Source organism: Suncus etruscus, chromosome 7 (genome assembly GCF_024139225.1).
Source record: "Suncus etruscus isolate mSunEtr1 chromosome 7, mSunEtr1.pri.cur, whole genome shotgun sequence".
NCBI classification, from domain to species: Eukaryota; Metazoa; Chordata; class Mammalia; order Eulipotyphla; family Soricidae; genus Suncus; species Suncus etruscus.
Window position 1 is genome coordinate 6948850 of NC_064854.1, and position 24525 is coordinate 6973374.

Genomic DNA, 24525 nt, shown 5'->3' on the forward strand with positions numbered 1-24525 from the left:
TCGCTGCGGATTCATCACTGATGTGGTCTGGCACTGGTGATGGACAGGATTCAACATAGGGGCATACATATGAACACACAAACATGCATACTACATGTGTGCTTGTACACATGGGCACACGGGCCATGATGGGAGGCTCCATGGGACCCCTTGAAACCTGGAGCCCAGCACTGGACTCCTCCTAATGGGCTGAGTCCTGCTCTTGCCAGCTCCCTGCCCCTACAGTGGTCACAGTGCAGCAATGCTCCCTCACCACTGCCTGAGGGCAGGCCAGCAGGGGGACACACACCTCAGAGCAGAGCAGTGTCCTCAGAGCAGACAGAAGAACTGAAGGGACACAGGCCCCTTCCCTATGAGGTCCCTCTAGAAGGGGTTGGGCATGCACAGAGCCCTCCCCACAGTTGAGAATAGGGGGCTGACCCTGGGTGGCAGAGTGAGATGGCTCCTGGGAACAGGCCTTCAGTCCCTGTTCCCTTAATCACCAGGCCCCCCACCTTGTGTGTGTGACATTTCAAAGGCCCTCACACATTCTCCTCCCTCAGTCTCCTTCCCACACTCTCCATGTTGTCCTGCCATTTCCATCTCAGCTCCAAACCCCATGGCCAATGTCTAATCCTCCACCCAACCTGGTTTCCTTCCTGCACCTCATCCTGTAAGTGTGGGGGACCCATCTCATGTGACCCTGAGACTCTTGTGGTACAGATTGAGAAGGCCCTGTGTACCCCAGCCTCAACCAGCTCTACTCGCCACCCAGCTGTCTTCTCCAGCACACCCAGTTGGGGGCTTTCTCCTTCAGTGCTGCCTTTTTCTGGAGCTCAAGTTGCCCCCTAGACCCCAACTTCCCGCTGCTCCATCCACAGTGCCTGAGGAGGGTCTCCCAGGTACGTATGAAGCACCCCACTGTGGGAAACCCACTGAAGACACCCAGACAGCAGCTAATGGCAGAGCTGCCAGGTGAGACAGCCCATGGGCACAACATAGTGGCCTGGAGTTCGGGGTCTCTGCAGCCGCCCAACTACGCCCGCCAGCTGGCTGGAGGTCAGGGTCCCTGCAACCCTTGGTAGCATCCCACAGAACAGGCCCAGGCCAGCAAGAGGCCACAGGAAGAATTTACTTGATATGAAGGAACCAGGAGCACAGCAAGGGAATAAGTACCTCTTGGTATCCAGAAGGGAGCAGGACCGCCTTGGTGATTGGGTAGGAGACTGGGGCATTCTCTAAGGTTCTAGCAGTACTCGGGGCTCTAAGACCACACCCATCTGTACTTGGGGAATACAAGCACTGGGAACAAATGGGGGTTGGCCATATATAAGGCACCATTATTTTTAGGGGGCACACCTGGTGACACTTAGGGGTTACTCCTGGCTATGTGCTCAGAAATCGCTCCTGGCTTGGGGTGAAAGGACTAAATGTCCATCCTTCAGGCACCCCTGGGAGCTCCAAAAGGAGACACGATACCATGCAAGTACAAAGGCGAGAGCTTTATTCTGACACTCCAGGGTCCATGGTCAGCTGTACAAGACAGGCCTGAGCCCAACGACCCTGGGTGAAACTTATGCAAGGTTTCTGTAGCGTATTGAAAACTTACAGGACATCTGGTTACAGTCATAGGAAGCTTCTCAGGAAGCTTTACATCAAAGCAATTTTCATGACAATCACATGGAGGATGGGACAGAAGGTCAGCCATAAAATAGGGGGCAGGGAGGTCAGTCATAAAATAGTGGATGAGGCTGGAGAGATAGCACAGCGGTAGCGCGTTTGCCTTGCAAGCGCTGATCCAGGACCAATGGTGGTTCAAATCCTGGCATCCCATATGGTTCCCCGTGCCTGCCAGGATTGATTTCTGAGCAGAGAGCCAGGAATAACCCCTGAGCATTGCTGGATGTGGCCCAAAAACCAAACCAAAAAAAAAAAAAAATAATAAATAAATAAATAAAAATAAAAAAAAAATAAAATAGTGGGCAGAAAGTTTTACAGGGGAAGTTTAGGACGTTCAGGTGGCTGCTTTCATCCTCTAGATAACGGTTAGTCTCTTAAGTGGGGAGCATTATTGATTTATTTCTTTTTAGGGGGACCATATGGAACACCAGGGTATTGAACCGCTGTCCATTCTAGGTTAGTGCACACAAGGCAGACACCTTACACCCTACACCATGGCTCCAACTTCTGCACCATTTTTTTTTTTTGGTTTGTTTATTTTTGGTTCGGGGCTATACCTGGTGATACTCAGAACTTACTCCTGGCTCTACACTCGGGAGTCACTCCTGGAACTGCTTCAGGGGACCCTGTGGGATGCCAGGGATTGAAGTTAGGTCGGCCATGTTCGAGGCAAGCACCCTTCCCACTGTCCTATCTCTCTGACCCATGCAAGGCACCTGTATTACCCTCTCTCCTTCCCCTCCCCGAATAACGCCTCAGATACTTGGGGTGCCAAAAGGGCCACACCCAGCAATGTTCTACCTGGGTACCAGTCATAGGACTTGGGGACTCACAAGGCAGTCAGACCCTGTGCCGTCTCAGCACTTCTGGCCCCAGCCAAGCCTTCCTCATTTTTAGAAGTAGAAAGAGCTCTATAATGGGGCCTACACATTGTGGGTTTTATCAGAGACTTAGGGGGTGAGATTTCCAACTGCCACCCACACAACTCATAATCCCTTTTGGCTTCCCCCCCACCTCAATCTTCCTTCTGGGCAAGTGTGGCAGGTTAGAACCTCCTGGAATGTCTCTTCTTCCAAATGCTTCTGGCAAAGCAGACAGAAGGTGTCCCAGTGAACCTTCCAAAGGGGAAGCTTTGGGCCCCCAGCTATAGTTAACGTGGGTTTGATCCCAACATTCCATATGGTCCTCTGAGCCTGCCAGGAATGACCCCTGAGCACAGAGCCAAGAGCAACCCCTGAGAGTCGGAGCGATAACACAGTGGTAGGAGTTTGCCTTGTATGCAGTTGACCCGGGAAAGACCTGGGAAGGACCCAGTTTTCAATTCCCAGCATTCCATCCAGTGCCCTGAGCCTGCCAGGAGCGATTTCTGAGCGAAGAGCCAGGAGTAACCCCTGAGTACTGGGGATATGGGGGCTTGAGAAATCAAGCAGCAGCTAGATTCACCCTGGATTCCATAGCAGGGGCGACAGTGAGACCCTGTGGGGCCTGACCCAGAGGGGAAACAGCCAGTGATTTGAGGTGAGATGCTGTGAAGAGTCCCCTGGGAGAAACTCGGATCTGGGGCAGGGCAGCTGAGGCCTGTCCAGCAGGTTGTGGGATGTGTTCCTCAGAGAACCCCTGAGTCCGAGTCCTGCCTTTGCAGCAGAGTCCAGCCCAGCCAGACATGACTGGGTCTTCACAGAATGTTTGGGGGCTTGCTGCTGTCTCAAGTAGTCTCCAGTGTACCTGCCAGCCCTGGGGCAGGAACCTGTCGCCATAACCAGCTCACAGAGGAGCACAGGCCCCCCAAGGGCTTTGTCTCAGACCCATGACACAAACCTAGTCATGGGGCTCAGAGACAGACCAGAGAGGAGGGTGTGGCCAGCAAATAGGAAAATGAAAGACAGAGATTTAACAACCAGCCTACATGCCTCTCAATTCCCCTTTTATTCTTCTATTTATTTCTTTATTTGGGTTTTTGTTGTTTTTGAGCCACACCACTGGTGCTCAGGGGTTACTCCTGGCTCTACACTGAGAAGTCACACCTGGTGGGCTTAGGGATGCCAGGATCAAACCTGGGTCAGTGCTGGGACATCCCTATGCAAGAAAATGCCCTACCTGCTGTGCTATTGATCTGGACCCTTATTTGGGTTTTTGAACCACACCTGGCAGTGATCAGGGTTCACTCCTATGTCTGTGTTCTGGGGACTCCAGGATTGAGACGTGGCACTGGGACAAACCTGGGGACAGATGAATGCAAGACCAGGCTTTCTGGAGTTACTTCTCTTCTTCCCTACATGCTTATGTGCCCAGGGTCTGATTCCCTGAGCCTGAGTGCTCTCCTTCCTTCCTTCCTTCCTTCCTTCCTTCCTTCCTTCCTTCCTTCCTTCCTTCCTTCCTTCCTTCCTTCCTTCCTTTCTCCCTTCCTTCTTTTCTCCCTTCCTTCCTTGCATCTTCTTCCTTCCTTGCATCTCCTTCCTTCCTTCCTTGCATCTCCTTTCTTCCTTTCTCCTTCCTTCCTTCCTCTTTCCCTTCCTTCCTTGCATCTCCTTTCTTCCTTCCTTCCTTCCTTCCTTCCTCCTTCCTTCCTTCCTTCCTTCCTTCCTTCCTTCCTTCCTTCCTTCCTTCCTTCCTTCCTTCCTTCCTTTCTTCCTCTCCTTCCTTCCCCCCCTTTCCTTTTCTGGGCTGAGTCTGAGTTCAAGAGACTCTGGGCCCCAAGTGCCCTTTCACCCCAGGGTGGCCTGACCAGGCTGTGGAACTGCAGCCATCAGCCTTCCCCAGCACATCCTGTTCATAATTACAGGTTTGTGCTCAGTAGTCCACGCACCCTCCTGGCTTTGCAGCTTCTCTGAGCTCCCCTCGGGCCCTTGTTGAATAGATCAGGGACTTGTGGACTGCAGGAGACCTCCCAGAGCTGGGTCACCTCCTCCGCCTTGTCCCCTCCTAGGCCCTGCCACCACCTCGAGCCCTTTCAGTGCAGCTGAAACTAAAGTCCCAGCTTTCCAGACGCCCCTGCCTGTGTCCAGTGGGTGCTTAGGGCCAATCCAGTTGGCCCAGAGTGGGAAAGAGATGGGGAGAGAGCAGTCCAACCACCTTGGCACCCCACCTCCATCTGAGATCCTCCTGGAGAGCTGACCTCACCAACGGCAAGGGCTGCGATGTCCTCTGCAGCAGTCATGGGTGCTGACTCAGAGACGCTTTTCAGGCACCAGCCTGAGTTTGGGGGATACATTGGGCATCTCCCCAAAGAGGTGCTGCCTGATTGTTGAAAGTTGCTGTGAGCCTAAACAGCTGCTGCCTGGAGTGAGAGGGGGAGAAGCAGCTAAGTCTCCTCTAGAGACTAACTCTGGGGACACTAGGTCCTTCGCTGGGGTGTCCAGCACAGATGACACCCCTTGTCGGAACCCAGATTTGGGGTACAGAGGAGCCGGAAGGCCCTGGCGGCCGGTTCTTCTGTCCACGCTCTGGATGGACCGGCTTGGCCAGCAGAAAACTAACTACTCAGCATCTGGGGGGAAGTGGAAGTAGGCACAGAGCTGCATTGCCCAATGCAGAAATGTTCTGGAACAATCCTGCTTCCTCTTCAGTGGGGAGAGGGGGCCGGGGAGCCCCCCAAGAAGGGGTCTGAAGCAGGTTGCCCAGCCCCAGGCCCGAGCATCCTGCAGCGCCTGCCGGGCAAAGGGCGCAGGGCCAGCCAAGGTGCCAGGCCGGGCCCTGGGGCGGGCGGGCCGGGGCGGAGCGGCCAGCCCCGCCTCTGGGGAGTGTCCCGGGCCGCCCAGCAGCCTAAAGGCCGAGCAGGGCCCCGGGGCGCGGCACGAGGACCCAGCCCGGGGTGGCACCGCGTGGGCCGGCCCGGAACCGCTCCAGATCCGCTCGCACCGCTCGGAACCATGGCCTCCTGTGCTGGGCTGCTGCTGCTGCTGCTGCTGTGCGCGCTGCGGGCCACCGCGGGGACCCCTGGCCGCTCCCAGTTCGCAGGCCGGGGCTGCTACCGGGCCCTGGCCGGGGACCCGGCTGCCCTGCCCGGACGCAGGTGAGAGAGAGCCCGGTGGTCCCGTCTGGGGTCTCCAAGGACAACCCGTGGGGCTCCAAGGGCCCCTCTGGGTCTCCAAGGACCCCCCTCCCCATCTCCAAGGATTCCCACTGAGTCTCCAAGGATCCCCCCTCCCCTGGGTCTTCAAGGACCCCTGTGAATGTCCAAGGACCCCTTCCCTGGGTCTCCAAGGACCTCCTCTGTATCTCCAAGGATTCCCACCTGGGTCTCCAAGGACCTCCCTTGGATCTCCAAGAATTCCCACTGGATCTCCAAGGATTCCCCCCTGGGTCTCCAATGACACCTATGAATGTCCAAGGACCCCCTCCCTGGGTCTCCAAAGATTCTCACTGGGTCTCCAAGGACACCCCTGGGTCTTCAAGGATTCCTCCTGGGTCTCCAAGAACCCCCGCCCTGGGTCTCCAAGGGTTCCCCCAGGTCTCCAAGAACTCCCCCTGAGCACCTGCACATTCCATTCTTGCTGCTTTGGGGGTACCCAGCCTCTGCGACCCCATGACTGGAATTTGCAGGGGGAACCCCCAGGCTGAATCTCTGAGGGGTTGTCTATCTCTCTCTCTCTTTTCTCTCTCTCTGTCTCTCTTTCCAGGACCTACCCCCGCCCTCATGAGTATCTCTCCCCCTCGGACCTGCCCAAGACCTGGGACTGGCGCAACGTGGACGGGGTCAACTATGCCAGCGTAACCCGCAACCAGCATATCCCCCAATACTGCGGATCCTGCTGGGCGCACGGCAGCACCAGCGCCCTGGCCGGTAGGTGGGGGACACCCGCCTGGACTACCCTTTGGCCCTGCCCAGACTGGCCTGGCCTGGCATGACTGGGCACAGAGCTGAGCCCTGAGGCCTGCTCTTGCGGCCTCACACCTGCCATGGCTGCTGGACAGCTCATGCTGGAACCCCACTGCAGGGCTCCTGGACTGGGGGTTGCAGTCCTGCCCCCCACCCCCACCCCAGACCTCAGACCTCGTGATCTCTCACATATGCCCAGCCTGCAGGTTCTGCTTGGGGAATGTGACCAGGAGGCCTCGTGGCCTCTGCACTTTGACCCTTTAGCTAAGGAGTCCTGGCCACGTGAGTGGAGGCAGCCCCCCAACCCCCAGCCAGCTGAAGGCCTGAGGGGGCTCAGTGCTGCCTCTGTTCTCAGGCTGGGAGTCTTGGGGAGTTAAGGGGGGATGGAGGGAGACAGGCACCCTCAGATCAAGGGGAGTTCCAGGAAGGGCTGGAACAGGTATGTGGGGTTGGCGACTTGGAGAGAGGGAGTGGACTGGCCCAAGGCTGGACAGGGGTCAGAGGGGAGGGTGGGAGGGTGGTGGTGGTGGGGAGTCTGGGCCCCACATGACTGAGGGTAGAGCCCCGGCTGACATAGAAATGGAGCCTGAGGGAATCAGGCTCAGGTCAGCAAGGTAAAGGTCTGCAGGGGGCTGGGCTCCCTTCTGAGGTTCCTGGGTCACCGCTGCCTCCCCCACCCCCACCCCAGGCCCTGACATCTTCCTTGTGACTGTGTCTCCTTCCTCTTTCACATCATCTGCAAAAGGCAGGCCAGACCCGTCCCCACTCCTTAGGTGGTTTCTTGTCTTTATACTCCGAGGCATGTGTGTCCTGCTAGCCGGCTCCCCCAGTTTCCACCTTTCCAAGATCCTCTTCCTTCTCCTCACCCCAACTTGTGAATTTGGAGTTCCCCAGCCTTAGCCCAGAGCAGCCCAGATTGATTCCTCTCAGGGACACCTGACACGGCCTCTGTGTCCCAAAAGCCCCTTGTCTCCGCCCTCCCACCTGTACCTGAAGCTGATTGGGGAAAGCCTGGGGACCCCAAAAATCCCACAAGGCCACCTTCAGGGCCTGGCTCCCCACCGTATGCCTAGCCTCAACCCTATTGAGCTCACCTGCCTGACAGCTGTGGGACAAGCCCTCTGCTCCTCCTTCCATTCTCCCTTTATTATTCCTCTGCTCTTCTTATTCTCTCTCTTCTTCCATCCTCTCTCCCAACCCTCCCTCCTCCCTCTGCTCCTTCCATACTCCCTCCATCCTTCTTCCTGTCCTCTCTCCATCCTTCCTCTCCATCTTCCCAGCCTCTCCCATCCTTTCTCCTTCCTCCCTCACATCCTCCCTCCAACTTCCCTTCCTCCCTTCTTCCCTCTGTTCCTCCCTCCATTCTCCTGTCATTCTCCCTCCCTCCTTCCTCTGCCCTTCTCCCTCCTCCTTCCATTTAGACTCTGTCCAGCATGGTCTCCTGCTTCAAAGTTTTAAGATTCCCCCTCTCTCCCTCATAAACCAAGCCAAGCCCTCTGGACAGGGCAGGGTTGGACAGGGCCGTGTTCCCCTCTGGATGCCCAGAACCTACTCCTCACCAGCTCTCACCCCTTCTCCTTCCTGCTCACGGCATCTCTCTTATGCTTCCCCAGTTTGGTGGAGGAGGGACAAACTATCGAGGCCACCCCCACTGGGGACGCCCACCCCTCAGCAAGGTCCTGTCAGGGATGGCAGACCTGGGCCATGGTGATCTGTCTCTGGTGGGGAGGCACCTTCTGGGGAGACCTGAGATGCCCCAAGACTCAGGCAGGCCCGAAGCCAGGGTCAGTCCCCACAGGCACATGTACACAAGAAGGTCTCTGTCCCTACATACATGGACACACAGATGCATAAGGACAGGTTTGTGTTCATACATGCATACACTCATGAGAACAGGCTCAGTTCCCATGTTCATTGCACACACAAGTACATATATACATACATGAGAACAGGCTGGATCCGCACACAGATTGAAGAGTGCAGGTGACGTCCTATGGTTGGTGAGGACTGTCCATGGGGTCTCTGTCCAGGTGGAAATGGAGAGCCAAGTGGCAGGGCCATGCTGAAATATTTCCCATGTCTGTATTGGACTGAGGAGACTTGGGGTACAAGGACGGATACAGGTAGCAGACTGACCTCCAACGTAATGAATGGCCCGTGTGGCCAAGACACCCCATTGACAAGTCCATTGGGGCAGAAGTGAGACATGGTGGGGACAGTTTGGCCTCTGTGGGCATCAGAAAGAAGGTGGATCAGGAAATAAGGAGATTCTATATGTGAGGGTGGTGGGATCATCTGATGCCAGAGTGGGAGGTACTGTAGGGAGCCAGCAAGAAAAAGGGACTGGGCCATGGTCAGAGGCAAGCCGTGGGCAGGACCCGAACCGCCACATCCGCTGCCCGGCCCAGCCCATGAACTTATCAGTGCCTAAGAACTACTGTCCAGATAGCCTAGGTGCCGCCATTTCCCACACAGGCCAGTAGCTCGAAGAGAGTAGTGGGGTCGCTGGGGCCAGCACCCATACTTGGTGTGGGGCTGTGGGGAGGGATAGCTACTTTGGGAGGCACCCCAGACACAGGACGCTGGATGCCCACAGGACTGTTCTTGGGGGGCAGCAATGAGGCTGGGGTTGATGTTTCAGGTGAGTCTTGGTGAGTTATGACATTGAGGCCCCCTGATCAGTGAATCCTGGGGAGGGAGTGCAAGACTGCCCAGGCAGACCAGGTTCTGCCTAATCTGAAGAGCAGCAGGCTCAGGGCCCCATCACCCATTCGTGTACCCAGGGACACCCCATCACCAGCTTTTTTCCCTCGGGTGTATATCCCTCTGAGGCTTCTCCTCATCCCAGTGGGGTCTTGGGCTATGTTGAGCCCAGCACCGCTTATCTTGCAGACCGTATCAACATCCGGAGGAAGGGGGCCTGGCCCCCCACGATGCTGTCAGTGCAGAATGTTCTGGACTGCGGGGAGGCGGGTTCCTGTGAAGGCGGCAACGACCTGCTGGTGTGGCACTACGCGCATGAACATGGCATCCCTGATGAGACATGCAACAATTACCAAGCCAAGGACCAGGGTAGGTAGCGAAGGGTAGGTAGATGGGGTCTGGCGACTTGTGGCAGGCCCTGGCTGTGGACTTGAGGGGTTCTGGGGTCTGGGTTTTTCATTTTTTTTTATTTTGGGGTCACACCCAGCAGTGCTCAGGGGTTACTCCTGACTCTGCACTCAGAAATTACTTCTGGCAGGCGCTGGGGACCCTATGGGATGCCTGGGATCGAACCTGGGTCAGCTGCGTGTAAGGCAAAGCCCCTGGGATCTGGGGTTGCAGGCAAAGTGGGAGGGCACTGCATGGTTGAGCTGGTGTGGGGGAAGGAGGGACGTCCCTCCAGTCTCCTGGCCTGGCAAAAGAGGCCAAAGGGAAGTCCCACCCTTTTGTGGACAAGGGTCACCTGGACCTGTTGGACAGGAATCCCCACTGTCTAGGAAGGGGGAGCCCCGCAGAGACAGGTGGTCACTGGGCCTGCCTGCCCTGCTCCGCCTAAGACTGGCTGTCTCCAGCTGGCCAGCGTGTCCGATCCTCGGAGCTCTCTACTGTTTGCAGTCAACAGAGTCTGGGGGAGCTGCAACCTGAGCCTTGGGCTTTGGTGTCCCACAAGTCTAAACCTTGGAAAACAGGAAATAGTGCCAAGAAGGCCAGAGAGGATGGGCAGACCAAGATGTGGGGCCAGGTGAAAGTTGAAAGTGCCCCCAAAGTCAGGGCTTCCCTTCTTCTGTGGCCTCCTCCATCCAGCATGCTATAACAAAACTCTTCATTGTTCCCTCCGTGGACTGGCCTTGCCAGACTGACATATTAGCAGCCAGTCCCTTAATTATACTTTTTGCAGCCTGGAAGAATGGGGGGGCCCCTCTCCCTCGCCTCGAGAGAGGGCAAGGCTGGCCTTTCTGTGTGCCAACGGGTGCTGGTGTACCTGGGCCAGGGCGAGCCTAATCACAGGCCACTGCTGGCCAGAGTGAGCCACTTCTGGCGACAGCAGAGCCTGAGGCTGCTCCTGTGCCCGCAGAGTGTAACAAGTTTAACCAGTGTGGCACATGCACGGAGTTCAAGGTGTGCCACGCCATCCAGAACTACACGCTATGGCGGGTGGGAGATTACGGCTCCGTAGCCGGGAGGGAGAAGATGATGGCCGAGATCTACCGCAATGGGCCCATCAGGTGAGAGGGGTGTGTGTGTGTTGGTGTGTGTGACAGACACCCCAGACTATGTGCGTGCGTGCGTGCGTGCATGTGTGTGTGTGTGTGTGTGTGTGTGTGTGTGTGTGTGTGTGTAAGATGGGTGCATATTGTAAGATGGCTGCATTGTTGTGAGAGATGATATTCCAATGGGCCGTGTGTCTGTGTGTGCGTGTGCGGAGCAGGGGCACCCTGGCCCGACTCATGCCCACACCCCTGCGCCCTCCCAGCTGCGGGATTATGGCCACGGAGCAGATGGATAAGTACACGGGGGGCATCTACAGCGAGTACGCAGAGGAGCCTTCCATCAACCACATCGTCTCTGTGGTGGGCTGGGGCGAAGACAACGGCATAGAATACTGGATTGTGCGGAACTCGTGGGGTGAACCATGGGTAAGGTGTCCCGGGTGCCTCTTACCCCCGCTTTCTGAGTACCCTAGGGTTGGGGCTGCCTGCTGCTGGGGGCGCCGCCGCTCTGAGCACCCCAACTCTGCTCGTGCTCCTCTCCCCATCCCCTATAATCAGTTCCAGACTTTACCCAGCACCCTGAGAAATCCCGCCTTGGGTGAGCTCTGGGTTCAGGGTTCTGTTTGCTTCCTCCCTCTTGGCGTGCTCCTCAGATCCCTGGTGCTCTTGGGCTTCTCTTGGGGCTCACTGAGACAGGCCTGTTGGCTCAGGGACCTGAGGGAGCACAGTTAACTCCAGAACGTTCTTCTGGTTTTTGACTGGTGGTTTTGGGTGATGCTCAGGGGTTACTCCTGGCAGTGCTCAAGGGACCATATAAAATGTCAGGGATTAAATTTGGGTCAGCTGTTGCAAGAAAGTGCCTTCCCTGCTGGGCTCTCCTCTGGCCCCTGAAAGCTCATTTCTGGGACCTTGTATTAACAGTCATTATGAAAGGGATTTATGTTGATGAAACGGCAACTTGGGGGGGGGCACATCCGGCAATGCAGTTTCTTAATTTAGGGGCCACTTCTGGCAAGCTCTGGGCACAATAAGGGGTGCTGGAGATTTTACCTGCTATGGCCGCATGCCTGGTGAATACCTTACCCGCTACACCTGCTCTAGCCCCCATGCTGTTGTGCCCTTCTTGAGCTCTGGGCAGAGATGCCTCATACCCCTCAAAGATTGTGTTAACTCATGTGAATCGGGGTCCCAAAAGAGCCAGGATGGCTGGCAGGGTGGGCTGGAGGCTGCAGTGGGGGCCAGGGGCAATGGGCCGTGCACTAAGCAGTGGCCTCCGTCTATCGCAGGGTGAGCGTGGATGGATGAGGATCGTGACCAGCACCTACAAAGGCGGGCAGGGTGCCAGCTACAACCTGGCCATCGAGGATTCCTGCACATTCGGGGACCCCATTGTGTAAGGGCCCCCAGCAGTCCAGCACTGAGCACCTGTGAGCACTGGGGAGTGGGACGCCACGCCCTTGGCCTATGGTGACCGCCAGACACAGGCTGCAGTGACAGTTCCTTGTGAGAACAGAAAAGGGCCCAGAACGGAGGCGCCTGCGTTTTCCTTGGTGGTTGGATCAGCCAAGAAGGGAGTGGCGGGTGGTGATCTCTCCTGGCTTGAGAGGTGAATAAAATACAGGATCTGCAACTGAGAGTTGAGTGTTTTATTTGATCTCACACTGGCACGCTGAGGTACCGGCGCCTGTACCTTCTGGCCCAGCAAAACGAACTTGTCAGACTGGGAGATTCAAACGGCAGCAACAGGTCCAGGTTGGCAAACCCAAGTTAGTTCTGACAGTGGACAGCTGAGGCGTCACCGTAGCCTGGTCCTGAGCTGGGGCATGAGCGCGCCCCACAGCCCCCAAAGGGGTCATTTGCCGGCAAGGACTCACCCACCACCTCCCCACGTCCAAGACCCTCAGCTGCTGCTTCAGACAGGACCCAGAGGTTCCAGAACCTTCTGCTGCTTGGGATCAGCTGAGCAGGATAAAGCTGGACTTGCAGTGAGCTGAGGAGGAAACAGGCCCAGGGTTAGAGACCGAAGCCCACAGAAAGCCTGTCCTGAACAAAGACGGGAACTTCCCTCTCACCCCTGCTCCTCATTCCCCATACAAAATGCATTCAAGACCCGCCCCCCACTCTTTGGGTATCCTACTGACTGCTCGGGGATGATTCTTGGAGGCACTTGGAGCCTATGTGGTACCAGGGCTCGAACCTGTGTCAGCCGTGTCCAAGGTTGTCCTGCCTCTCTGGCCCCTTCCCAGCCCTGTTATGACTCAAGGGAGTATAGTTGGGGAGGATAATAACCCCCAAGAGAAGCTGCTGCCTGACTGAGCGCCTCAGTTTCCCATCAGAGCAAAGGGCCCTGCTCTCATCTGCAGAGCAGGGACAGGCACAGGGCAGTCCAGGCTTCCACCACACATGTTGTCCATCGCCACAGCACATGGCGCTTCCCTCCCGGGCCATTCCCTGCCCCGCCCCACCCGCCTGCCTGACCTATGAACTCAGTCACGGGGTCGTGCTCCCCTTCTGTCTTGATGGTGCCTGCGATGCTGTCATTCTCCAGGATGGGCAGGAAGAGATGCACGAAGTCGGAGGTGTACGGGGGCGCGATGACGTCCAAGACCTGTGGGGACGAGTGTGATCACAGTGTGGCCCAATCCCGCACCTCCGGGACAGTCTGGGTAACCCGGACCCTGAGTCCCGTGAGCTGCCTGTCGTGGGCCACACACACTCTCGTCAGGCAGCTCAGGGACCCGGGTAGCCCTAGAGGAACGTTGCTGACCTCGGTGACGAAGTAGCGGATGAGAGAAATGTCCGTGTCCAGCTTCTCCAGACACTTGCGGATGTAGCCGACCACGGGGAGGACGTAGCCCCGGCTGAGCAGGTGGACCATCCTGTCCAGCAACGTCTTCTTCAGCTCCAGCTGCCAGCGGAACAGGCAGGCCGGTCAGTGTGTGTCTGTGGGCCCTTCAGGGCACCCTGCTGAGCTCCGTGTCCCCTTCCCCGCTCACCTGCTCCATCACATCCAGCTGTGAGTGCTCCGTCTCGAACAGCTTCACCAGCAGCTGCAGGACTTGGGGGTGCAGGAGCTGGTGGCAGGTGCTGATCTGTGAAGAGGCCAGAGGCAGCCTGGCTGGGCACCCCAGTGCCTGTGCTCCCTGACACAGGCACGACCCACCAGGGCTGTCCTCGTCAGCTCCCCTCTATAGCCCTCAAGGGACACCTCCTGGGCTCCGGGGAAACCAGGTGGCAATACCTCGAGTTCCCCAGAAGGAAGGGCCCACGCTGACTGGGCAAGGGATACCAGCCCACAGGCACGGCTGCCGACCTCCTACCTCATCGAGCAGTGCCAGCGGCACAGGAGTGTGGTCTGTCTGCAGCTGGAAGTAGCGTGGCTCCGACACGGTCCAGTCCACCCACTTGAGCACGCCCATGGCCACCACCGGAAACCTGAAGTGCCCAAGGAGCAGACACACTGGGTGAGCAGCAGGGAAGCTTCAAACAACACAACCCATCCTCTTGGTCACCGACACAGCCGACCAGGTGGAAGGTCTCTCCAGCCACTCAAATGCGAGGTCCTGGGAGAGGCAGGACCGACTAACTCCCAGTGCAGTGAGAGGAGGAACAGGAGGGTTTGCTGGGTGAGAGTCAGCAGAGCCATGAGCCTGGGGAATCCTGATGCTCTGGGCTCTGCTGACTCTCACCCAGCAAACCCTCATCTCGGCCCAAGTGCCAACGAACAACGATTCCGAATGTTCCCAGCTAAGGATTTTAGTCCCAGGGAAAGGAAGCAAGCCCACAGGTCCGCACCAGCCTGGACCCCTGAGCAACGGCTCTGTGGACCCGACTTTCACTGTGAACTCACTTTCCTCAAACCGACTTCTATCTATCCAGGGGCCTCCTTGTTTTTGTATTTCTTAATCTAATTACAGGTTTGGACCAATTCCTTGATAGTGTTTATGGTGGTCAAAGTTTAAAGTTCGTTCCTACTTGAAAGAGGAAAAGGAAATGGAAACGTTCTCTGCAGCTGGCTTAAAGCTTTTGGTAGGAAAACTCACAATAGCTGTGGTCCAAACATGAGCACTGGGAAAACACAATCAGTGCTCACCTAATGCACTGGGGACCCAGTCCATCCCCTATCCGTCCACTGGGGATTCAGCCCCATCCCTCACCCAATGCACTAGGGACCTACCCCCATCTCAACCTGATGCATTGGGTAACCAGCCCCGTCCCTTCCTGATAAACTGGGGATCCAGCTCTGTCACTAGCAGATGGATTGGGGCCAGCCCCTTCCCTACTTGATGTACTGGGGACCTGTCCCTCCCTTGATGCATTCGGTCCCTGACCCCGCCCTACCCAGACCTGTCTCTATCTGATGCACAGAGGACTCAGCACCATCCCTCACCTGATGCACTGGTAAAGGGTGCTCAGCTCTGCCACCAACTCCGAGGCACCTTTGTTCTCGTTGCAGCAGAGATTATGCACCGTCTCAATGGCCTTCGAGGTGGACTTCAGCTCATCTTTGTTGATATTCATCCGCTTATTCTGCAAGTACCAGGGAGCAAAGAGTCTTTTGGGGAGTCTACTCCTTTGCTTTCTGTCCCCACCTTCCCCCCAATATTTTGGCCCCACCCAGGAGTGCTCAGGGCTGACTCCTGGCTTTGGCCTCAGGCATCTATCTTAGCAGGGCTCAGGGAACCACCAGTGGTGCTGGGGATTGAAGAACCCAGGCTGGCTGAAATCCCGTGTCTCTCTCTCATGTGCACATGCGCGCTCTCTCTCTCCAGCTCCTTGCCGTTCTTGTCTGAAACCTTTCTGACCCTCAAGACAGTCAGCAGCCAGACTCCAGTCACAACACACATGCAAACTTCCAACCAATGTCTTCTCTTTGGTCTGCTTCTGCGCAACTCATCTCATTTCTCCAGACATGCTTCCTCCTGGGTGAAGGAGCAGGGTGCATGCTCTGTGCTTCCTTATTTTTTTTTTTTGGTTTTTGGGCCACACCCAGTGACGCTCAGGGGTTACTCCTGGCCATTCGCTCAGAAATTGCCCCTGGCTTAGGGGACCACATGGGCCAGGAGATCAAAGCACGATCTGTCCTAGGTTATTGCATGTAAGGCAAACACCCTACCGCCTGTGCCACTGCTCCGGCCCCTGTGCTTCCTTCTTTTTTTTTTTTTTTTGGTTTTTGGGCCACACCCGGCAGTGCTCAGGGGTTACTCCTGGCTGTCTGCTCAGAAATAGCTCCTGGCAGGCACGGGGGACCAGATGGGACACTGGGATTCGAACCAACCACCTTTGGTCCTGGATCGGCTGCTTGCAAGGCAAACGCTGCTGTGCTATCTCTCTGGGCCCGCCTGTGCTTCCTTCTAAAAGCACTGCATAGTGTGGCTCTAACTTGTCTACGTCAGAAAAGACATTTCTTTTTTTTTTAATTTTATTTTATTGATTGATTGATTGGTGGATCTTTGGGCCACACCCGGCGGCACTCAGGGGTTACTCCCAGCTCTGCACTCAGAAATCGCCCCTGGCAGGCTGGGGGACCATAGGGGATGATAGGAATCGAATCGGGCCCCTCCCATGTTGATGCATGCAAGGCAAATGCCCTACTGCTGTGCTTTCTTTCCGGACCCAGAAAAGACCTTTTTGACATTGACACGAGCGGAGCCCCAGTTCCTGAAGAGCTGAGGGGCAGAGCCTGCAAGGCAACGCGGCCACCTACCTTCTTCCACATTTCCACCACACTGGCTGCATAGGCCAGGATGTGGATGTACTTGTGCTTGTGGTCCTGGTTGATCCTGGCCCCGGGTTTGAAGAGCGACTGCATGAACAGGTCCAGGAAGGCCGGCACACGGATCTGTGGGGAGAAGGGTAGGAAGGAGGGGGATACTTGGCAGGTCTATCTGGAGACGCTGCTGCTCCCGTGCACAGGAGGGACGTGGAGGTGACCAGAGCAAGAAACTCAGCGACTTTCAAAAATGACCCTTTCCGTGGTCTTGGAAGCAGCTGACAGCAACCCATATGGTCCCCTGAGCCCCACCAGGAGAGATCGCTGAGTACAGAGCCAGTAGTAAGCCCTGAGCACTTTGGGGTGTGCCCCCCCACTTTCCCCAACACTACCAAAATAACCTTCCACTGGGCATGGGGGTAGGTGGGGAGGCCCGTCTTATTAAAGGGAAAGGCAGCTCACGAGTTCAACGGGCGGTGGGTCCATGCTGGTGAACATCTTAAACAGGACTGTGATGTCAGCTGGATTCAGGGCCCCCTTGGACAGCATCGCGCCCAGGGCCTGGCACGCCCGGGGGTATGAGGCAGCAGTGCCCAGAGCCAGTGTGATCTGACTGGCATCGTGGCCTCTTAATGGGAACACGCAGAAAAGCCCGGTTTAGTAAGCCAGTTCGCCCGCCTCCCAGCCCGCACCTCTTCTTTCCTTCCTTTATTCCCTAATTCATGCTCAGGACTGTTAGGAGTCCTTTATTTGTTCTGGTGTCTGTCATTTGCTGTAATGCTGGGTCACAAAACATTTATCATTAATGGGAATAATCATTAATGGGAAAGACTGATTCCAACATAGTGAGCAGGTTCATTAAGGCCAGGAGCAATTTCTAAGCACATAGCCAGGAGTAACCCTTGAGCATCACCAGGTGTGGTCCCAAAACTAAAATACACACAAACACTTGAGTTGGAGCGACAGCATAACAATAGGGTGTTTGCCTTGCATGCAGCCAACCCTGGACAGACTCCAGTTCGATCCCCGGCATCCCATATAGTCTCCAAGCCTGACAGGAGCAATTTCTAAGCGCAGAGCTAGGAGTAACCTTGAACACCACTGGTTGTGGCCCCAAAACAAAACAAAACAACAAACAAAAAAGAAGAGCCTCCTAGAAGCAATAACACTAGTAACTGCAAAAGCTTTGTTTTCAAAGACCCACGCCAGCTTCTTAAATTGCAGCTGCAAAAATAACTGATGAATGTGGGGGGTGAGTGGGGGGTGTGTGTCATGAAAACTCTTGTTTGAAAATAAACTATGGGGCCCGGAGACATAGCACAGCAGCGTTTGCCTTGCAGGCAGCCGATCCAGGACCAAAGGTGGTTGGTTTGAATCCCGGTGTCCCATATGGTCCCCCGTGCCTGCCAGGAGCTATTTCTGAGCAGACAGCCAGGAGTAACCCCTGAGCACTGCCGGGTGTGGCCCAAAAACCAAAAACCAAAACAAAAAAAAAAAAAATATATATATATATAAAAAGAAGAGTGGACCTTGGGCCCAGAGAGATAGCACAGCAGTGTTTGCCTTGCAAGCAGCAGATCCAGGACCAAACGTGGTTGGTTCGAATCCTGATGTCCCATATGGTCCCCCGTGCCTGCCAGGAGCTATTTCTGTGTATATATATATACACACAAACACACACACACACACACACACACACACATATATAAAGAAGAGTGGACCTTGGGCCCAGAGAGATAGCACAGTGGTGTTTGCCTTGTCCAGGACCTAAGGTGGTTGGTTCGAATCCCGGTGTCCCATATGGTCCCTGTGCCTGCCAGGAGCTATTTCTGAGCAGACAGCCAGGAGTAACTCCTGAGCATCGCTGAGTGTGGCCCAAAAACCAAAAAAACAAAAAACAAAAAAAACTATGACTGATTATCAGTAAAAATGGTATCTGTATACCTATTTTATATCTAAAGTCACATAAAATTTTCTCCTGAGGGTCAGAGGGATAGCACAGTGGCAGGGCATTGCCTTGCAGGCTGCTGACCCAGGATGAACCCAGGTTCGATCCCCAGCATCCCATATGGTCCCCCAGCCAGGAGTAGCAGGGTGTGGCCCAAAAACAAACAAAACAAAACAAAAATCTCTGGTCACAGGTCACAAGAGGAAGAAAAAGTTTCAGAAACTATGAGACTAAAATATAAAATCTAACTTGAGGTGGCAGACCACTGACTCATTCATGTCTCCCCAGGACTGGAAGAGAGATAGTACAGGGTGGAAGACACTAGTGTAGCTTGTGACCAACCTGAGTTCCACTCCCAGCACCAAAACCACTGGAGCAGAGCCAGGAGTGATGCCTGAGCCCAGAACCCAGAGTAAGTCCCGAGCACTAGCTGATATGGTTCCCGAACCAAATAAGATCCCCCTGACAGTCACAGACCCCTGGGGCCAGCCAACAGTGGTCTGTGAAGACAAGCCAGTGTGTTAGTTTGTAAGACTGGGGCAGGGAAGAGAGGGCTGCTCACTTCTCCTGGGCGAAGCGCTGGACTTCCTGGGCGATCCTGCGCACAGCAGAGCCGCCCTGCTCCTCCTGGGCCAGCAGGGACATCATGACCTGGGCAAACAGGTATGTGTGCTCCCCGTGGCACACCATTTTCTGGAAAAGAACACAGGAGGCAGAGTCGAGGAAGGCAGTGCCGGCAGGCGTCGCTGTGTGGACAACCTCCAGAGTGATGAACTTACAGCAAATTCGGGGAGGGTTTTCTCCAGGTTTTCTTCCCCGCCGTCCAGAATCGTGGCCAGGGAGGTACGCAACACCCGAGAAAACACCTCCAGCTGCTGGCAGGCTGTGGAAACGCTGGTGATCTCGCCCTGGTAGCCCGCGTCAGAAATCAGCTACGGCAGAAGTGTGTGTCAACAAGGCAGCCAGCGGGGCTGCTAGAGCATGTGCAATGTAGGGGGGACACGAGCAGCCCTGATTGCAGATATGGAGCCTCCAAATCTGTGTGTGTGGTCCCATACACAGCATCAGGGTGTGTATGTGTATGTATAACGAGAAAAGCAAAAGGGGTCCCACATGTGAATGTGTGTGTGTGTGCCCCCCACAGCATCAGGAACTCTCCAATAGGACACCGAATCCAAACACAGCCCAAACAGCCCTGAAATACAGACTGCCCCTTGTTCCTGGCCATTCCCGTCACTGTGTCAAGCTTTACGAATGTGGAGCCATGATGGAGACCCAGGCCACCCACACCAGGTAGAGCTTTCGAGTCGGCCCTGATACCACGCACATCCTACCTTCACGGTGAAGTTGAGCATCAGGCAGTCGGGGTGGGCCTCGGCCAGTTTGTAAAACAGATCCCGCCATGTGGTATGTGCGATCATCTGCTCCAGCCAGGCCGGGGTCTGCCGGCAGAGGGACAGGGTCAGGCTCCAGCTGCCTGGGGACCCCAGAGATGGCTAGGCCACATAACCCAGAGAGGCTGTGCTAAGCCCCTGGGTGGCCCCTTGTTGCATCTGGGAGCCCAACTGTACCAGCATGCACAGACCGGCACTTCCCGGGGCCCAAGCAATAGCACAATGGGGAGGGCGTTTGCTTTGTGTGTGGCCGACCTAGGTTCGATCCCTGATCACCAGTGGAAATAATTCCTGAGTACAGGGCTAGGAGTCACCCCTGAAAATTGCTGGGTGTGGCTAAAAAAAACAGAAAACAAAATGGCACTTCCTGGGGATGCTCGGGGGGCCAGGGAGGCGGTTGCTGGGGTGCAGTTCCAAGCACGCCTGGGAAAAATCAGCTCCATATCCTTGGCAAGAGGGGCCGGAGTGATAACATAGCAGTAGGGCGTTTGCTTTACATGCAGCTGACCCAGGACAGACCTCGGTTCGATCCCCAACGTCCCATATGATCCCCCAAGCCAGGAGCAATTTCTGAGTGCATAGCCCCTGAAAAATAACCGCTGAGGAATAATCCCTGAACATCACTGGGTGTGTCCCAAAAACAAAAACAAAAACAAAAAACACATCCTTGGCAAGAGGCAGAGGGCACATGCAACTTGGGTAGAGCAAGTGGTCTGGGCCATGGAAACGAAGCCGCTGGGCAAGCACAAAGCTTCCACATCCCACAGCCACTGTCAACACACGCTAGGGCCTAAAGCACTTCATCCCGAGCCTTCCTTCCAACTACGGGCCCAGTGTCAGCACTGCCTCTCACCCACCCCAGCCAAGTCACCAGGGTGCCCCACACTCCCCTGCACCTCAGACCATCCCTCTGACTCCTACTGTAGGGAGGACCCCCCCCCCCCCAGGGACAGGAGCTGTCCTGATGGGGAGAGGAAGGAGGTGCCTTGTCTCCTGTCTAAACCCCTCACCTGGCCAGCATGACCTCTGCCTTGGACTCTCTGCTTTACATGCCACAGGAGGGGCCTCCCTCTCCTGCATCCACCAAACCTAGAGAATGACCCTCAGAAGCAGTGTAGGGGAAAGAAGGGAAACTCCTTACCTCCCCTTCTTCAGTGAAAATGGAGTCGGCTTTACGGGGGTCAAAATGTTTGATCAACAAACTCTTCAGGTGATTCTCCACCGTCTCCTGGACTTGGACGGGCTCCACACCTCAAGGAGAAGAGAAGGAAAGGGGTGAGGCAGGACACAGCTTGGCCCATACCCTAGTGAGAGCAGGCGGGAGCATCTGTCAGGGAGTCAGGGTTCTCAAAACCCTCAGTGTCTCCCAGTGTGTGCTCTACCACTGTGTCACATCCTGGGCCCCAACCAGGGCTTGGGACCACCTCCTGTTCTCAGAGTTGATGGCAGACCGACGCAGACACAGGCCAGAACATAAGGATGGGGACAATGTCATCATCAAAACCTCACTAAAGACGAGGACAAGTTGTGAAATAGGTAGGAGGGTAGAAAACAGCCCGGTCTGAGAGAGAAGAGCAAATGATAGGCAAGAGAGAGGCTGGGTCCTTGATACACCTGTGCCCAGCTTAGCACACTTATAGCAAAGGTCCGCTACCAAAAGAGGGGACAGCAGACAGGTGGGGAGCCCCCCAGCCCCCAAAGCACCTGTCTGAATAAGCCACTCGGCCAGCAGGTTGACCGTCTGGGCCACAGCAGTGTAGTTCTCAGAGAGGAGATGGATGACGTTCTCCGGGGACCCTCCAGCTTGAAAATACCTAGAAAAGAACAAGTGGGTAAGGACCCTAAGATTCATGAGGCAGGCACAAATCAGAGGTGGAGATGTAGGAGAAAGCACCTGCATCCTCCACGTCTACTAGAATATTCTGGAAATTCACTGATGGTGCCATTGGGTGGGGATGGAGGGGCTTTCACGCACCTCTTGAGAGTGTTGAAGATGGAGGGTTCCATGATATAGTCCCGCGTCGAAAACTTATGTAAACATTCCTGTTGCACCTCAGCATCATCTTCTCCTTCTCCATAATCATCCTCCTGCTGCTGTGAAAACAGACATGCTGTCAGCCTTTCTAGAACAATCTCTGGAAGCAGGTAGGGCAAGCAATGAATGGCTGAGAAAATTGGAACCAGAATGGGACTGCACGGGTTTGAACTGTGTCTCCACCTGGGCAAACTTGTGTCTAGTGGGAATGCAAGGCACTCAAGTCTTTCTGGGTAGCTCCAGCCTCTCCTGTTAAGCAAATAATGAACTGTCCTACTCCCATTTGACTGTGGTGGACATTTCATGAGCTAATCTTTGAAAATGTCAAGCCTAGTACCTGACATTTTGTAAGAGTTTGATAGACATTAGCTACTTAAGGTTTTCCACTGATGTTACATGTGCCATTAAGCACTTTACAACTAAGACCGATAAAGGGACTCTTGAAGGCATAAGCTAGCCATTTGCTGCTAGAAGGTAAAGATCATTGGCTGGCTGGAATGAAAAGGCCAAGGTGTATTCTGGTACTCTTCAGTGGGGGGAGGAATCTTAGGCCAGAGACTGAATGGAAGGATAAGATCTGCTATTAACACCTGTCTGATTTGAAAGTTTCAACTTAACAAATGCTTTTTCAACACTTACTCTATACAGAGTATAATACTAGTCATCCAGAAACCTAAGAAAATACAAAACAAGCTGTGGTTTCTGCCAATGAAGGACTACACCAAATAACAGGAGAAAAACTGACTCTGGGCTAATGGAAAAAAGCTGTGCAAGGGATCAGCATGCTATATTCTCGGGCCAACTCTGGCCCTCCTCTTGTTTGTTATAAATAAAGTTCTATTGAAACACAGCCCTGTGACCTACTCTTTATACTATTTCTCCAACCCTCAAACCCCTTTAAAAAAAAATCTAAAACTGCCTCCCCCCGGAAAAAACATAGCTGAGTAGTGGTGCAAAACCTACAGTCTAAACTAGTCACTATGTGCCCAGAAACTGACCCACCGCCCCCTCAGCATCCAGAACAGCCACAGGTACATGAACATGACACGAACACCAGTGACATCCACTCATTGGTCTGATGGATGACCCGAGGCCCCTGTGTGACTGCAGCCAAAAAACACCAGCACCTCCAGATACCCCTACAACCTGAGCCTCTCTGGTGCAGCAATTTAAGGTTCTGATGAGGTGGAACAGAGCCAGAGAAGACCAGGACTCATGCCCACACCCCAGGTCGCCCCCTCATCCCCTGGTACATTCGAGGGTGCCTTCAGCACATTCCCTGCATAGGTGACTTGATTTTTGGGTCACACCCAGCAGCACTCAGGGGTCACTCCTGGCTGTACGCTCAGAAATCACTCCTGGCAGATTCAAGGGAGAGACCATATGAGATGCCGGGATTCGAATCACTGTCCTTCTGCATTCAAGGCAAACACCCTACTTCCATGCTATCTCTCTGGACCCTGCATAGGTGACTTGAGGGGCTCAATCTGACTGGCCCACCACACCCACAGTGACAGGCCCCACTACCTATATAGACTGGGGTAGGTGGGGGACCCACCTTCCTGCCTATCCTGGAAGCTGGGTGGTGGTGGTGCAGGGTGGTAGGTGCATCTCACCACTGAGGGAGGGTCCCACCTGCCCTGCCTCCTTCCTTCCTATTGAAACGCCCATGTCCAGGAGTTGGGGGGTTCAGACCCACCCAAACACCCCCCCAAATCTGGCAAAGTGGCACAACGGGGCGGCAAAATGGCACCCCAAGGTGCAAGCCATCCCCACCCCAGCATGATGGTTTTGTTGTGCTGTCATCTGGGGTCACACCCAGTAGTGCGGGGACGTTGTGGATGCCCAGGGGGTGCCAGTGGGTGCAACTGGCACCCCCGAGGTCAAGCCCCTGCAGGCTGCTGGGCTGCAGCCTTCAAAGGGAGGGAGCCCAAAGGGGAAACTGAGGCACCAGAAGGCGGGTGAAGGGGTGGCCGCGGGGCGCTGTGCTTGAACCTCAGGCCGATCACGAGGCGACGGGCAGCGCCAGGCCTGTGCGGGGACCTCGGCGCCTCCGCCTCACCTGCCCGCCGTCCGCCTCGTCGCCCCACTCGGCCGCGCTCCCGAAATACTCCTCCTCCATGATGGCGCCAGACCCAGGGGTCGCCATGTTTGCTGCCTCCACGGCGCAGGCGCGGCTCAAAGCCCCGCCCTCCTCGCTGACGGACGCGCGTCAGAGCCAATCGCGGGGCAAGGCGGGTCCCTAGGGCGGGCATAGGAAGGAGTGAGGATCGACGATTGGGCGAGGGACTGCGGAAAAGGCGGGACTTATTGTCTAGGGGCGGGGATTTAAAGAGGGGCGTGGCTGGCTTCGAGGGGCGTGGCCTTGGTTTAGCTGGAGGCCAGGATTTTTTTCTCTAGGCCTGGCTAGAAACTTTGCAGCTGTCTCCAAGGTCAGAGGTTCGAGCCCGGTCGGTGCCTCGCTACGTCTTTGGGGTCCTGGGCGCACCAGTTTCCTGAAGACCCCAAGAAAAGGCCTTGAGTGAAGCTCATAAGGAAAATGAGGACCTAAACAGTAACTCCAGCCTGAATTATTTTTACAGAAATATGATGGGGTATCAAGGAGTCATACAATAACTACACTGACAACTAACTTAACAATGTGAATGAATGAATGAATGAAGTAGAAAGCCTGTCTCAAATACAGACAAGGAGGAGGTAGGGAGGTGGGAGATTTGGGGCATTGATGACAGGAATGTCAGTCACACTGGTGAAGGGGGTTGTT

The 24525-nt window shown here is 55.3% G+C and overlaps 2 protein-coding genes across 3 annotated transcripts; one reads left to right on the plus strand and one right to left on the minus strand.

Annotated features, from left to right (window-relative positions):
- Positions 1 to 5421: 5421 nt before the first annotated feature.
- On the plus strand, positions 5422 to 12301 carry CTSZ (cathepsin Z). Its single transcript, XM_049776362.1, has 6 exons — positions 5422 to 5671; positions 6279 to 6442; positions 9371 to 9550; positions 10536 to 10686; positions 10935 to 11097; positions 11958 to 12301. The coding sequence occupies exons 1-6, from the start codon at positions 5529 to 5531 to the stop codon at positions 12066 to 12068; spliced, it is 912 nt and encodes a 303-aa protein (XP_049632319.1). The 5' UTR covers positions 5422 to 5528; the 3' UTR covers positions 12069 to 12301.
- A 215-nt stretch (positions 12302 to 12516) lies between these two features.
- Positions 12517 to 23950, minus strand: NELFCD (negative elongation factor complex member C/D). 2 transcript variants are annotated; one of them, XM_049776342.1, is made up of 15 exons: positions 23824 to 23950; positions 21702 to 21820; positions 21431 to 21540; positions 20868 to 20977; positions 19667 to 19774; positions 19112 to 19264; positions 18895 to 19025; positions 16847 to 17012; positions 16379 to 16513; positions 15062 to 15201; positions 13992 to 14106; positions 13668 to 13763; positions 13439 to 13579; positions 13150 to 13279; positions 12517 to 12661 (listed from the first exon to the last, which is right to left on the minus strand). In XM_049776342.1, the coding sequence occupies exons 1-15, from the start codon at positions 23908 to 23910 to the stop codon at positions 12627 to 12629; spliced, it is 1776 nt and encodes a 591-aa protein (XP_049632299.1). In that variant the 5' UTR covers positions 23911 to 23950; the 3' UTR covers positions 12517 to 12626. The 2 variants fall into 2 exon arrangements, with proteins under 2 accessions (XP_049632299.1, XP_049632300.1); XM_049776343.1 differs by having other exon boundaries at positions 21702 to 21817; positions 23824 to 23933.
- Positions 23951 to 24525: the final 575 nt, after the last annotated feature.